General features: G+C 33.1%; 1 protein-coding gene across 1 annotated transcript; it reads right to left on the bottom strand.

Annotated features, from left to right (window-relative positions):
- Positions 1 to 8: 8 nt before the first annotated feature.
- On the bottom strand, positions 9 to 13,038 carry LOC119638009 (myb-like protein A). The gene is made up of 3 exons (XM_038034520.1): positions 12,413 to 13,038; positions 11,857 to 12,157; positions 9 to 1,139 (listed from the first exon to the last, which is right to left on the bottom strand). Exons 1-3 carry the CDS (start codon positions 12,690 to 12,692, stop codon positions 92 to 94), a joined length of 1,629 nt encoding a protein of 542 aa, XP_037890448.1. The 5' UTR covers positions 12,693 to 13,038; the 3' UTR covers positions 9 to 91.
- Between the last annotated feature and the right edge of the window lie 300 nt (positions 13,039 to 13,338).

The raw sequence follows: 13,338 nt of genomic DNA, 5'->3' as shown, positions 1-13,338 counted from the left end.
TAAAAATATAATTTAAAATATAGAAAATAATGTCTTCATTTAAATATAGTTATGTAATATAGATGGCACTTATATATAATCATTAATATAGTTATTTGACGTCGCCGCTATTTGTTTGCGTCTGTACTAATAGCATGAGTATTTTATTCATAAGATTATCTGCTTCCGTATCTTCCATACTATTTAATTTGGCCGATATGAAACCGCAAAATTTGGAATTCAATACTTCTCTGACAGTTTGTTGTGGCTGCAATATATCCATACCAGGCACCATACCATTCGCGTCCAGATTGGCAACATTTTGCGCTCTCAAATGGCGATGTTGCTGCATCATTTGTCCTTCATAATCATCATCATCATCGTCGATATCACTGTCTTCGGCGCCCCCGCTTTGTAAATGTTTTCGTCGACGTTTATTGTTGTTATGGTTTGTTGTTTGTCCACCCACATTACTGCAAGGTGAATTTGAATTCAATATCAGAGGGTAAGGGAAATCAGCATCTATGGCCTCCAGTTCTTCTACCTCATCGGACTCTTGATTACTAGAGGCTGCATTACGCAATGATGAAGCTTCTTCATCTCCACTACGCATCGACGAATTTTCTATGTCATCGTAGTTAGTATGGTGTGTTGTATCATTACGTGTCGACGACACACGGCTGTCATTGTGGGAATTCTGATGAGCTGGTGGTATGTTCAGATTACCTGATGACGGCGTTACGCCGCCAATACCGTTTGCGGTAATGGTTGTACCATTATGTTGTTGTTGTTGCTGTTGATGGTGATGCTGTAATTGTTGCTGCGATAGATCTAACTCAGATTTAAGAAAATTATAATAATAATCACTGCCACCACTGCCGGCACCGGTACCGCCATTACCACTCATATTTAATGCAGACGAACATTTTGATAAATTTAATGCTGCCTCACTGAAGGAATTTTGCAAAGTTGAATTCAATTTAAAATTTGTTCTATTGGAATTGTTATTGTTGGTGTTATTGTTACTATTGTTGTTGTTATTATTATTATTATTATTGCTGCTACTGCTATAACTACTGGCACTATTCATGTGCTGAGCAAAGGCACTAAGATTTAAGCCCAAAGGTGGTACATTGTGTTCAACGGCATGAGAGCCGCCCCTGCAAAGAAAAATCAAAAACATTATTACATTCTATTATAAATTTATCACGAAAAAAAATACTTTAAAAAAGTTCCTCTCATTCTGAACTGTAAACGTATTGGGTTAGGTAAGCCCATCTTATTGCTTAACTATAACATAACACATAGAAACAAACTATGTCATCGGATATAGGTAAGCTAAGACCAAAGCCTAACATATTAGGTGTTCCCTTATATTTTAGTGAGCGACTTCTGCAGATAAAAACGATAAAGAAATGGGAGATATCCGTATACATACCGATTAAACTCGACTATTTTGACCTTTCTTTATATAAATTAACGTTTTCCCATTTAATATCATTGGTTTATTCAGCGTGCGCCAACGCTAATCATGGAACCCTCAAAATTGCATTTTCGACATTCATTCAGAAGCTTATTATGATGCTGCTCTATCATATTCCAATTATCGGGTTTGGCTTCAATCATTTAAAAGTAGTACTCCTAATGTCAATGACAAAAAAAAAAAAAACCCGCCTGGAGAACCAAAAAATTCAAAGACCATCAAAAATGTTAAATGCCATCATCAAACCGAAATAAAATACATTTTGTAACGTTTGCAAAGCAAAGTTATTTCTGTTTCTGGTGTCATAATTATGCGTTATTTATTACATAATTCCTATAAATCTTTTACATGTTTACTTATTTAAATAATATCTGTTATGTTGCATTTGATTTCAAACATGTATTGAATAGAATAAGAATTATTTTTTAAATTAAAAAAAATGTTAATAGTTTAATGAATGCAACCTCTAGAGTTTATTTCTTTGTTGCTTTGATATAATATAAAGCAATATGGGCCACGAAAGGACGTGAATGAATATTTATGCTTTCATATTGACTTGGTTCTTTACAGGTCATACTAATAACGTCAAACATTTTTTTTCTTCTTGCTATTTTCGTAGATGTAATGTAGTTGCGCGTGATTCTCGAAATTGTATTTATGATCGACTCGAATGCTAAGATGCACACATAAAATAACATTTTTCCGTTTAGTATTATTAAGTCGTGCAGTGTATAAGGATGGTATTGATGCAACGCTCGAGATTGCATTTCCGACATTCATTAGTTTTATGGTCTGATTTGAGAAATCCGCTACGGAAGTTCTACAAACGCTTAAAGAAGCTTATGGTGATGCCATTCCGTCATATCGCAATTGTTGCTTTTAGGTTCAACGGTTTAAAAATGGTGATTTTGATGTCAATGAGAAAGAACGGCTTGGAAGACTAAAAACGTTCCAAGACAATGACTTGCAAAACTTATTGAACGAGAGCTCCAGCTCTCGAGGAATTTTCAATCAGCTTAGCAATTGACGAATCAACTGTTTCGAGACGTCTAATTGGGATGAGAGAGGCTCAAAAGGAGGGAAATCGGCTACCTCGCAAATTGACTTAAAATGCCATTTCTAACGGTTTCAACATGGCAGATTCATTGGCTGCCAAGCAAAACAAAAAGAGTGTTTGGTGGCGTATTGTGGCTGGCGATGAAAAGTGAATCTACCAAGACAATCCCAAGCGGCAAACCACAACTCCAAAAAGTCCGGGGTTTGTCCAGAGGCGCCATTCACCTTCGACATTGAAACAGAATGTTAATGGCCAGAACGTTTTGCAGTGCACATGATGGGATGAGTAAGGTGTAGTGTGTTACGAGCTCCTAAATCCGGTTAGAACTGTTACTGCAGATACCTATTGATGTCAATTGAACAAATTGAATGAAGCATTGTTGCAAAAAAGACCAGTAATAGCGGCTAAAATGGCTATCATACAAATTGGACATGCATTGGAGCCAAGGGAGTCGGAAAATTGGTGTTTATGGGTGACATTCTAAACAAGGGGAGTTACTTAAGGATATTGAAGGAAGATTTGAAAGAGAGTGCGGACAAACTTGATATTTTGGAAACATTCAAATTCTACCAAGATATCGACTTCATGCATAAGTCCCGTTTAATTCAAGAATGGCTCTTATGCAACTGGCCCAAAGTGCTTCACTCTCGTCCCCAATCACCAGTCATGAACCCCATCAAAAATGTGTGGGTTGGATTAGACCGCCGTGTGCGAAAACACTCAATCTGTTCCGTCCAAGACCTGAAATATAGACTATAATAATAAAAATGGTGTAAGATCCTACATCTGTTTCCTACACAAGAAAAATTATAAGTTATGAGTTGGTGAAGTTATTTAATTTTCTTGTGTACTCGAATAACGTTTTGTTTGTTTTTTTTTTTAAATTTCAATATATATTTCCTAGTAGTATAAAATAGAAAACAAAATTTTCATATTTGGACAATGGACAATGGAAAAAAACCCAATATTAATAAGACTCAGTGTAAGTTAAATTGATTAATAAATTATGCCAAAAAGAATGTATGTGTAAACGCTTTTTCTTGAAAATTCTTTTCACATTCAACTATTATTCATATTTTTGATTATAAACATGGCTTTGCTTTTATTCCATAGATGCGAAAGTAATCGGAAAGCACTCAGCCATTTGCTTATGTTTTTCCGTATGCTACGGAAAACAAAACACAAAAAACAAAAAAGAAGACAAAAAGTAAATTTTTTTTCAATATATCAAAAGAAACCGATTGACCGTCCGGCCGACCGACCGACCGAGCTCATCCACAATGTGACACATGCGGTAGTTTCAATTTGGCTTCCGTTATATACGCAGCAGACGTGTGCAACGTTATCACTGTCTACTTTGGCATTTTGTCTCTCACCATCTCTTTTAGTGTCTCAGCTTTATTGCAAAAGTAAGTAAAACCGAGAAGCAGAAATGGCAATAGCAACGGCAACGGCTATAGCAATAATAATAAGAACAACAACGAATGCAGCAACAAACGCGATTCTTTATCACATTGCTTTTAACCCTGGCTTTTTTCCCCATATTCGCTTAATACGTATGTGTACATATACATATATATATTCGTATGCATGTGTATCTAGGTTTTATTGCACATTATCGAGAATTGCCATATTCGCGTGTAGAGCATAGCATTGCAGCACATATAGTCGCAAAAGCAAGTAAACAAACATACAAATAAACGGTGTGCACGATCATAACTGTATTTATTTAAACATCCCCTTGTGTGGTGCATTATGTTTTCTTTTTTTGTTTCTTTGCGTTTACATTTTTGTGCTATTCTCGCTATATTTTTTGGTCCAAATATTCGTACATAAACATGCGCATACGCATATTTATTCGATGCAAGTTTAAAACGTCTCGTCGTCCGTCACTCAATTGCGTTATGCCATAATTTTTTGGTTCAGCTTCATTTATTTGCTTGACTGGCTTTGTTGCTGTTGTAATTTACTTACGGATGACGATGTTGTTGATGATCGCCGTGGTTAGCACATATGCCTCATATACATAGATATTATGCATATATAAAGTCGAGTTTCTCTCCATAGTGCTTATACACCAAGAGACGGCTTTGCCTCTTGTCACTGTATGCGTTCATGTACAGATGTATATATATATATGTTTGGTTTAGACGTAGGGGGAATATTTTTGCCATCTGTATATATTGTGTACATTTAATTGATATGTATGGGTGTGTGGTATATACGTACACTTCGTATAGACATTTGTTCTATACAAAAGTTTTGTAAGCAAATATTAATGCCAGCCAGAGCAACAATATGTATATTCGTATGGGCATACAGTCGACGGGTCCCGCTTATCAGTCTTAAACCGTTTTATTTTGTACTTAAATAAAACAACAACAAAATATTATATACAAATATGTATAGATGTTGATGTGTTAATGTGGTTGAGAGATGATGTTGTTGTTGCTGCTGCTGTTGTTATTATTATAAAATTGATGTGGCCGTTGATGCCATGCCTTTGACTGACTACCATGCCTTTCGTTCCTGCTTGCCTGGCTGGTTGGCTGACTGATTCGCTGGCTGACTGGCTGATTGTAGTGATGGTACAGTTGTCGTCAATATCAATTAATTTAAACGGAAATTTTTTTTCTACTGATTGTCAGAGCACTTTTCATTTACACAATGTAGTCCGCGCACTGTTAGTGTTTTTGTTTTGGGTTTTATATTTGTTTTTCCTCCTTTTTTATAATGAATTTATTAAGCCAAATAGATTGAAGGTTAGATTTAAAACAACAAATATCTATAAGTTTCTTATACACTGAATGATAATAAAAATTATTTCTAAACATTTGCACGAATGCGTAAGAATCAGAAATCTTTGGAAAACTCGAAAGTTCGGAAAAAGTTCATATGCTTTGGTTTCTGAATTAAAAAGTAATCACCGCTAAGAAACTATTACACTTCCTAATGATGTTAAATCCATATATTTGGTAATTAAGGTGTGATAATCACAACGAATATATGGCATATCGAAAATTGATTGAAACCATTCATTGTTCCATTACTGTTACATAACACTTTTATTTAATCGTAACTATAGTAAATGCTCAATTGATAAAGACATAGCCCTTACCGGCCACTAATGGGCACATACTCACTAGGCCGTTACATCTTTCTTTATCGTATTACGCGAATTGTAGCCAACTCCCAAGTGATTGATCACATTCACACACAAAAAAAATTAAGGGAAAGAAACATGAAAATGAAGATTTCAATGTACGTTTACTTTTTTTATTATAAGGACAACAATTAATATTATAATTCAATTTAATATATAAAAGATATTCGAAATGCGACCTAATATTCAACAATTCAAAATATTTAAACGTTCTAATAGAGAGTAGCATGTAATATCCAAAATACCCGCTCGAATGTTAGATTAACAGGAAAGAATTTTTGATTTTCGAAGTTTTCGATTTAAGATTTCCTTGTGGAATATCCTTCTCTCTCGCTTTATTAAATTGTTTAGTTAGTACAAGTTGCCACAAATTGAGAAGCAGTGAGTTAATCGATTTCATAATCTTTTCTGTGCCTTAGAGATTTTTATTCTTAGATAGACTGTTCAGGTATTTTTACATTAAAGAGGGCCATCTCTGAAAGGCGACGTTGATAAGACGATATTTTCGCCATTTTCTAAGCTTAGGCTAATCACAAATTCATTACAAACACTGTTGGCTTTCAATTTCGTAGAAACGAAAGTGTTTAAGAAAACAAATTTTCTCTCATTTCAATAAAGATCAAAATTTGCTTTCAAAGCGAATAAATGCGTCTTTGCTTGTTAACATTTTCTATTCGCGTTTGGAAATTCGATCAAAAATTAACTGTATTACCAGGCTTTAGTAAGATGCAACTGGAAAAAATATCATAACATAACCTTAAAAAAATAAGATCGCCACAGTAATAATAGGAAAATGAAATATTATATTATTTTGGTTTTTTTTAGCCTTTGTTTGGAAGCGGAGGAGGAGGAGGAATGGGGGAAGGGACGAAGGAGAAAAGAGAGTGAAAACTATTCAAACATGATGATTTCAACTCCTTGTTTTCATGCTGCCAGATTATATATCTCGCACATTCAGAACGCAATAGTAAAACAATACAATCATACCTTCCAAGCAACTATCTATTATTTTCACAGTAAAGACAACCCTTTGGCCCTAGCTTAACGTAAATGTAAATAGGAAAAGTAAGCCGTATGTGGATAAGCATACAGTCAATATAGGCATAAGTTAATATTCCGATATTCATACGTGAAATCATTCAGCACAATCTCATGATCTATTTTTAGCCTTGCTAACACAACACGGTCTGCCTCGCACCCTGAACATTTGACTTGTTTTGTTAATCTCGAAAATCATTCGAAAGCAACGTTTTACTTTTCCTTCGCTTTTTCTCATAGTTTTTTTTTTTTTTTTTGTTTTTCTTTTTGAAGAATTTCTCTTTTCTGTCTAAATATCAAATTTCAGATAATTTACAAGCAGAAGTAAGAAAAAGAAAGAAAAGGAAAAAGAAGACCAAGTAGAAAAAGAGATTTTTATGTTCATCAAGATCAAGAGCTCCAAAAGTTTTAAAAAGGCACGCATGAGCATACGAAATAAACTCCGAAGTAAAAACAGCTCTAATTTCAATCATGCGAACAAACACAATAACATTTGCTAAGCAGCTGTGTATAGTAAACTATTTTTAGTTAACAAACAATTATTTCTTATATGCTATGCAAACACATGTATTCGCTCATTCACTTATGTCTGTCCGTATATGCCCACATATCCTGTATGCCACTTGTATTGTGTCGGATAAATAGAAGCACACTAAACACCAGACAACATTATGTTATTTAAATTTTGACCAATATGCCACTTAACATATACATATATATATATATATGCGCAGGTAAACATCATTTGTATAACATACATATTTGAATGTATGAAGAAATTGAGTACAAATACAATTTTCTTTACTGAATATTTGTATCCTATAAAAGGAATTCGGGAACTTTTCAAGAGTGAAGGCCCATGAAAAAGATGTATATAAAATCTTACGAAGTCATGAAATTTGATTATTTAATTCCATGCACACAAATAAATAAGAAATTTTCACAAAGTTGGAATTCGTCGAGAACCTTATACAGGATAACTAACTGCGTGCATAATCCTCATTTAATATTGTTAACTAAAAACAATAGTATCCAGATTGGAAACGTGTCGGGACCAAATGCTTGACTTTTGAAATGTTATGCATTTTGATGTGAGCGGGATGATATCGCCTTAAGTGAAAGTGGAATTAAATTAATCACGCCAACGTGCTATTATGCTGTCAGTTTTAAAATTCGCAAATACTTTCGAATACCCATAACATAACACATATTTAATTATTAGCATAGGGATCCGGCCATGTGCTACATGCATTGACTTTTTTTTTATAAGTCGTCTCAGTATTTTTCTTTTGATATCGATCAAGAGATTTGCTCACAAACGTATAAATGATAAAAAAAAAAAAGGAAAATTTTTCAAAAAGAAAATCTAATCTTTTCTTAGGGACTTTTCATGTTCATATGCTTGCTCGTTTTGAGGTTATGTTTTGAAACTTTATTCACATTTTCGCGTATAATCACGAAATAAAAAAAAAAATTTGCGTAAGCACTTTACTATAATCCCGCGTGCATGAAAGACACAGATAAGTAAGCGGAAAGAAAATTGAAGAAATTGTTTACGCGTATTGCCGATGATATCCAAAATTTTACGTCTACGTGTTGCTCTTAAAAAACTGAAGTGTCTCGATAATTGTGTGAACAATGGACTCGCTGTAACCAGCAGTGTTTACAATTCTCGTAAAATTGCCATCGAGTAACATATTCAAAATACTATATTTTCACTATATTACTTGGAGTTGAGAACCATAAATCAGTGCGTAAGTTACTTTACTACATTAAAAAAAAAAAAAACTGTTGGGAAAAATTAAAAGCATTTTCCATCAAAGAAGAGAGTCCAACAAAAAGACGACTGAAAGATTGTTTCGATTGTTTAATACAATCCTCTTCATTTCAGAAACCATATTGTAGGCTACTTAAATGCTCGCAATTAAAATACCTATTTCAGATTCGCGCAAAAGCCAATAACGCTTCTATTTTTTTTTCTTTCTCTCAACTACCGAAAATGTACGTTTAACAGAAAAAGCTTTATTGAGAAAATAAATAAATAAATAAATGAAAAAAAGTATGTGGTAATTTTTTAAAGAAGGCCTAAGGCTCGTTAAAATATTAATTTAATCTTATTAATATTTATAACATTTTAGCTGTGACTTATTTTTAACGTTATCAAACACGGACACACACAAACACTTATATATATATATATATATATATATATATATATATATATATTATACATATATGTACGAAAACGTGGACAAGTATGTGTAAGTGCACACGTACCCCTATGTAACTTCGTCATGACCATTTGTAATACTTTTATATGATAGATTTCATGCGTTTGAAAACCGCAACCACAAACCATTCTTTAAGTTAAATGAGACGTCTTTGCATTTTCGAATCCATTACAAAATGTTAAAAACTCTTATCAAAATGATTTGTATGCATGCACATACGTACATACTTTAATTACATAGAGGACAATCTTTATTCATATATATATATATGTGAATATGTGTATGTATTTATGTATGTATATATATTTATGTGTGTATTTGTGTATTTATGTATGTAGTGCATCTTTGTGTGCTACAGTTTATTTGTATGCCTCATAAAAACCTTGTTTAAATAATTAAAACGCGTCAATATATGGAAAAATATGTACATAATATGAACTTTTTGATACCATTTACAAAACAATACCGACATCCATCCGTACGTACAGTCAAATATAATGCATACGTACGTACATATCTACAACATTTCGTTGGATGTGTTTGGGTTTTTGCCTGTATTCATGTGTCCGTATGTGTGTACGTGTATTTATATGAAAATTTACTAGTGTATTCTGATTTCGTTGTTTTAAGTGACTCAGATTTGGATTAAAACGTAATATATAAAAATTATTAAAGAAAAAAATTCGCAGAGAAAGAGCGAGACTGCACTATAAGCAACTGACTATATTTCAAAACAGTTAAGAAATTTGAAATAAAAAAATAATGTTATGAAGATGTATAGCAATAACGAGCTTTAAGGTTTCATAACATGCTGAATGAAACAAACATAAATTCTTCTACGTCTCTAAAGCGCGTATTCTTCAATAATTGATCGGGAATCGGAAAAACAAACCTTCGTTTTCTTTTAGTTTACATATCTCATAATTATATCTGAAATATTTCTAATTATGAAAAAAATTTAACTTCATCAGATCATGAAAGATGAAAACTGATCAAAGTTCAAGCGCCTACAAGCAGATCACTCGATCTGTGCACTTGAGCAAATTGAACTTTGCAAGAAAAGAAGGATTTATATGCAAAAATCTTACAAAGAACATCAAGCCCGAATGTATATTTTTAGCCATTTTTCACGGACAATAACATATTTCTAATGGTAAACTAAAATCAATAACGGATTTTAATACGAATTCAAAGCTTTTTACGAGCATTTAAAATTTTGACTCTATAACAATTAAAGTCATATTTCAATGTTATATCTACCTTCACCTGTGGCTTTTTGACGTAAATAATGGGTAGCCTAAAATATACCGAGCCTTTTAATTGCTCTATTCAATTCTTACACTCACGCAGTCATCCTTGCCATTACGTAAGCGCAGCGTTTAGGTCAATAGAAGCCGCTCTCGCCATTTATCTGTATTTATCATACCTCGATTTTTTCTTTGATTTTATCGGGTAAAGTGTGGCTTTGCATCGATACATTCATATTACATACTGAGGACATACAAATCTTCCAATCAATCCGAAAAATATACTACAATTTTTATTGTGAAAAATGAGAGGTCCTGAGAATGAGTCATTATCAACGCATTCATACATTTGCTTCACTCTTTGCACTTAAATTCCGTATTGACGTACGAGTGCGCCGGATAAGATTATCTAAAAGGACGTCATGAAAAAGAAAAACAAAAGCTAAGATAAATGTAAATTGCCGTAAAGAGAAGAGCCATCGTTCGTTTTTTCGGAAAAATTAACGAACAGATCTGCCTTCAATTATAATTTTTTTTTTTGGAAATTTTTATCAAATATATTGACTGTTAAAAATTGCTAAAAATATTTTTATTAATCTTTTAATTTCCAACAGTTTTGTAAAAATTGCCTTTGAAAGGTTTTCTCTAAAAGAAAAAAAATATTCAACTCAAATTTTCTAAATTTTTCAAATAATAAAAAACAATTGAAAAAAAGAAAATTGAAAATCTTTTTTAATTGCTCACAAAGCATTCCATAAGAATTATAAAAACTTAGTTAAGCAAACAACTGTTAAGTATTAAAAGTTTTTATAATTGAAGAAGCACGTGAACATTGCAGCTTTTTTAAGGAATCGTTCAAATACGTCATTCATAACGATCTCTTCATAAACAATGGATTTAACCGGACTTTGCATTCTATCATATAAAGACGCAAAAATTGATTGTTTATATTCCTCCCTCTCTCTCTCTCTCTCTCTCTCTCTCTCTCTCTCTCTCTCTTTCTCTCTTTTCATTGTCGCCTTAAGTTTTCAAATTCGAAGTAATTTCCGACCTGGCTTTCATATATTAAGATCACTTTAAACTTGATTTCTAAATAAAAACTTTGGTGGCAATAATGGCAATGCTGACCAACCTCCAACAGCTTCGTGTTAATTGCGGTCCTTGTTGCGGGTGTGTAAACTTTTAGACGATCGTGATTCGAATTGAGCTTCGAAGAGACTTTTATTATGAGCCATTATTCGTCAGGGATTACTACAGGAAAATGTAACGGAATTTTCGAATTTTTTACTTGAATTGGGCGAATTACACATTTAGTTAAGTATGGATCTCAAAGTTCCGCTTTCGTTTCAACGCTTTTTAAAAGGTCAATGAGTATTTAAAAGTGTTCAACAAATCCTTTTTCTCTTTCCCTGCCTGCTTACGTCTAGATATTTCCAACTTATTCAAAAAATTATTAAATACTCATTTGTCGACGATCCTGCATGATAAGCTTACATAGTGTTTACGAATATTCAATTATTTGTCGAAATATTGTCGACTAAACTAAATCTAAATTTTGGTTTACAAGATATGATTATGATCAATAAGAAGTTGTTGAAAAAGGAAAATTAACCATTGCGAAATATTTTGTAAATTGAAATAATTGAATTTGTACTTACTTTCTTTCACGTATGACATCACGTAAAAAATCCATGGCCTCGTATAGACTCCATTTTGGTTTAAATCCGTTACCCATCAGTTTAACGTGAGCCAGCTCACGCCGATAGGATTCTCGTAGTGATTTAAAGGCTCGCGCCACCCGCTTGCCGGGCGCATTGCATTTTTTCCCAATCATTTCCCAGGCACGATTTTTCTCCTCCTCGGCACCCTTGAAATTAGGCAAACGAGAATCCCATAATATAGGATTGTCATGAACCATCTGAATGAGTTTCAATTTATCGGATGCATTCCGGCGAACTACTGCAAGTAAATCGAGGGTAAATAAGAATTGTTCTTTAGTCATTGTATCATGATAAGCAATAACACTATTTTTAGCTAGCATTTGTTCTTGTATTGAATTAAGTTTATTAATTGTTGCTGTTGTTGTCTTTGCTTGTACTCTTAAAAGTTCGTTTGAATCTAAATTTTTACATTTCGAAACCTTTCCAGACTTTTTAGAATTTTTTATAAAATTCACAGATTTATTGGAAGTTTGAAAAAATTGTCTAAAATTACATTTTTTAATTTTTTGCGGCGGCTGCTGCTGCTGAGATTGCAGCTGCGTTTGGGGTTGTTGCTGTTGTAATTCCGTTTTTGGTTTGAGATCCAACGCCAAAGCTATAGCGGCGGCAGAGGCGGCGGCGCTAGCATTCATTTCACTCGAGGATCGAGATCGTAATTCGTTTATTGCAAACTCTGGCCCTCGCAGTTGCTGTTGATTGGTTGGACTACTACAGCTACTACTCAAACAGCTAGCAGGTGAAAGAAGGACCTTAGGAACTGTTTGAAAGCTCATTAAAATTGATTTAATTACAAATTACTTTTATTTTCAATTGTTTTAAAATATTCAAATTTTTTTTTTTTTTAGTTTTTCTAGCTCATGTTTGAATTTTATGCAATTGGTATGGCACGGAAAACAATATCACTTTCAATGTTTTACATTTTTTATTTGCTTTGTTTCGATGTAATTGATTTATTTATTATTATATTTTTCCTTTCTTTCTTCTAATTCTTGTTCAGCTACCCTCTCACAACCAAGTTTAAAAACCAACTAAAAGCCATACTACACGAAGACTAACCACCCCAGCCTAACAGAGCCCGCATCAAAAATCGTTTTCAAAATAAACCAAGCAAAAACAACTACAATAACACAGCTAATATATATGTGTATATAACTGTTTGTATATGTATGTATTCAATAAATTCGTCTTAGAACCAAAATGCCATACAACACACGATCGTTTATTTCATAAACAATAACAACAATAACAGAAAACATAGTCAGGCTTGTTTCTTCTTTCAAATAACTCAGGCTAAATGCGCTCACAATCGCATATCTACACATATTTGCTTATATGAATGTTAGTACAGCACAAATAAGCAGAGCAAACAACGAATATCGCATAAAACCCATAGTATAAAAGCAAAAACAAAATAAAGCG

The sequence above is a fragment of the Glossina fuscipes genome, unplaced genomic scaffold, assembly GCF_014805625.2.
Source record: "Glossina fuscipes isolate IAEA_lab_2018 unplaced genomic scaffold, Yale_Gfus_2 61, whole genome shotgun sequence".
NCBI classification, from domain to species: Eukaryota; Metazoa; Arthropoda; class Insecta; order Diptera; family Glossinidae; genus Glossina; species Glossina fuscipes.
The sequence above is the reverse complement of the archived record's forward strand: the minus strand, read 5'-3'. Positions and strand labels throughout refer to the sequence as shown.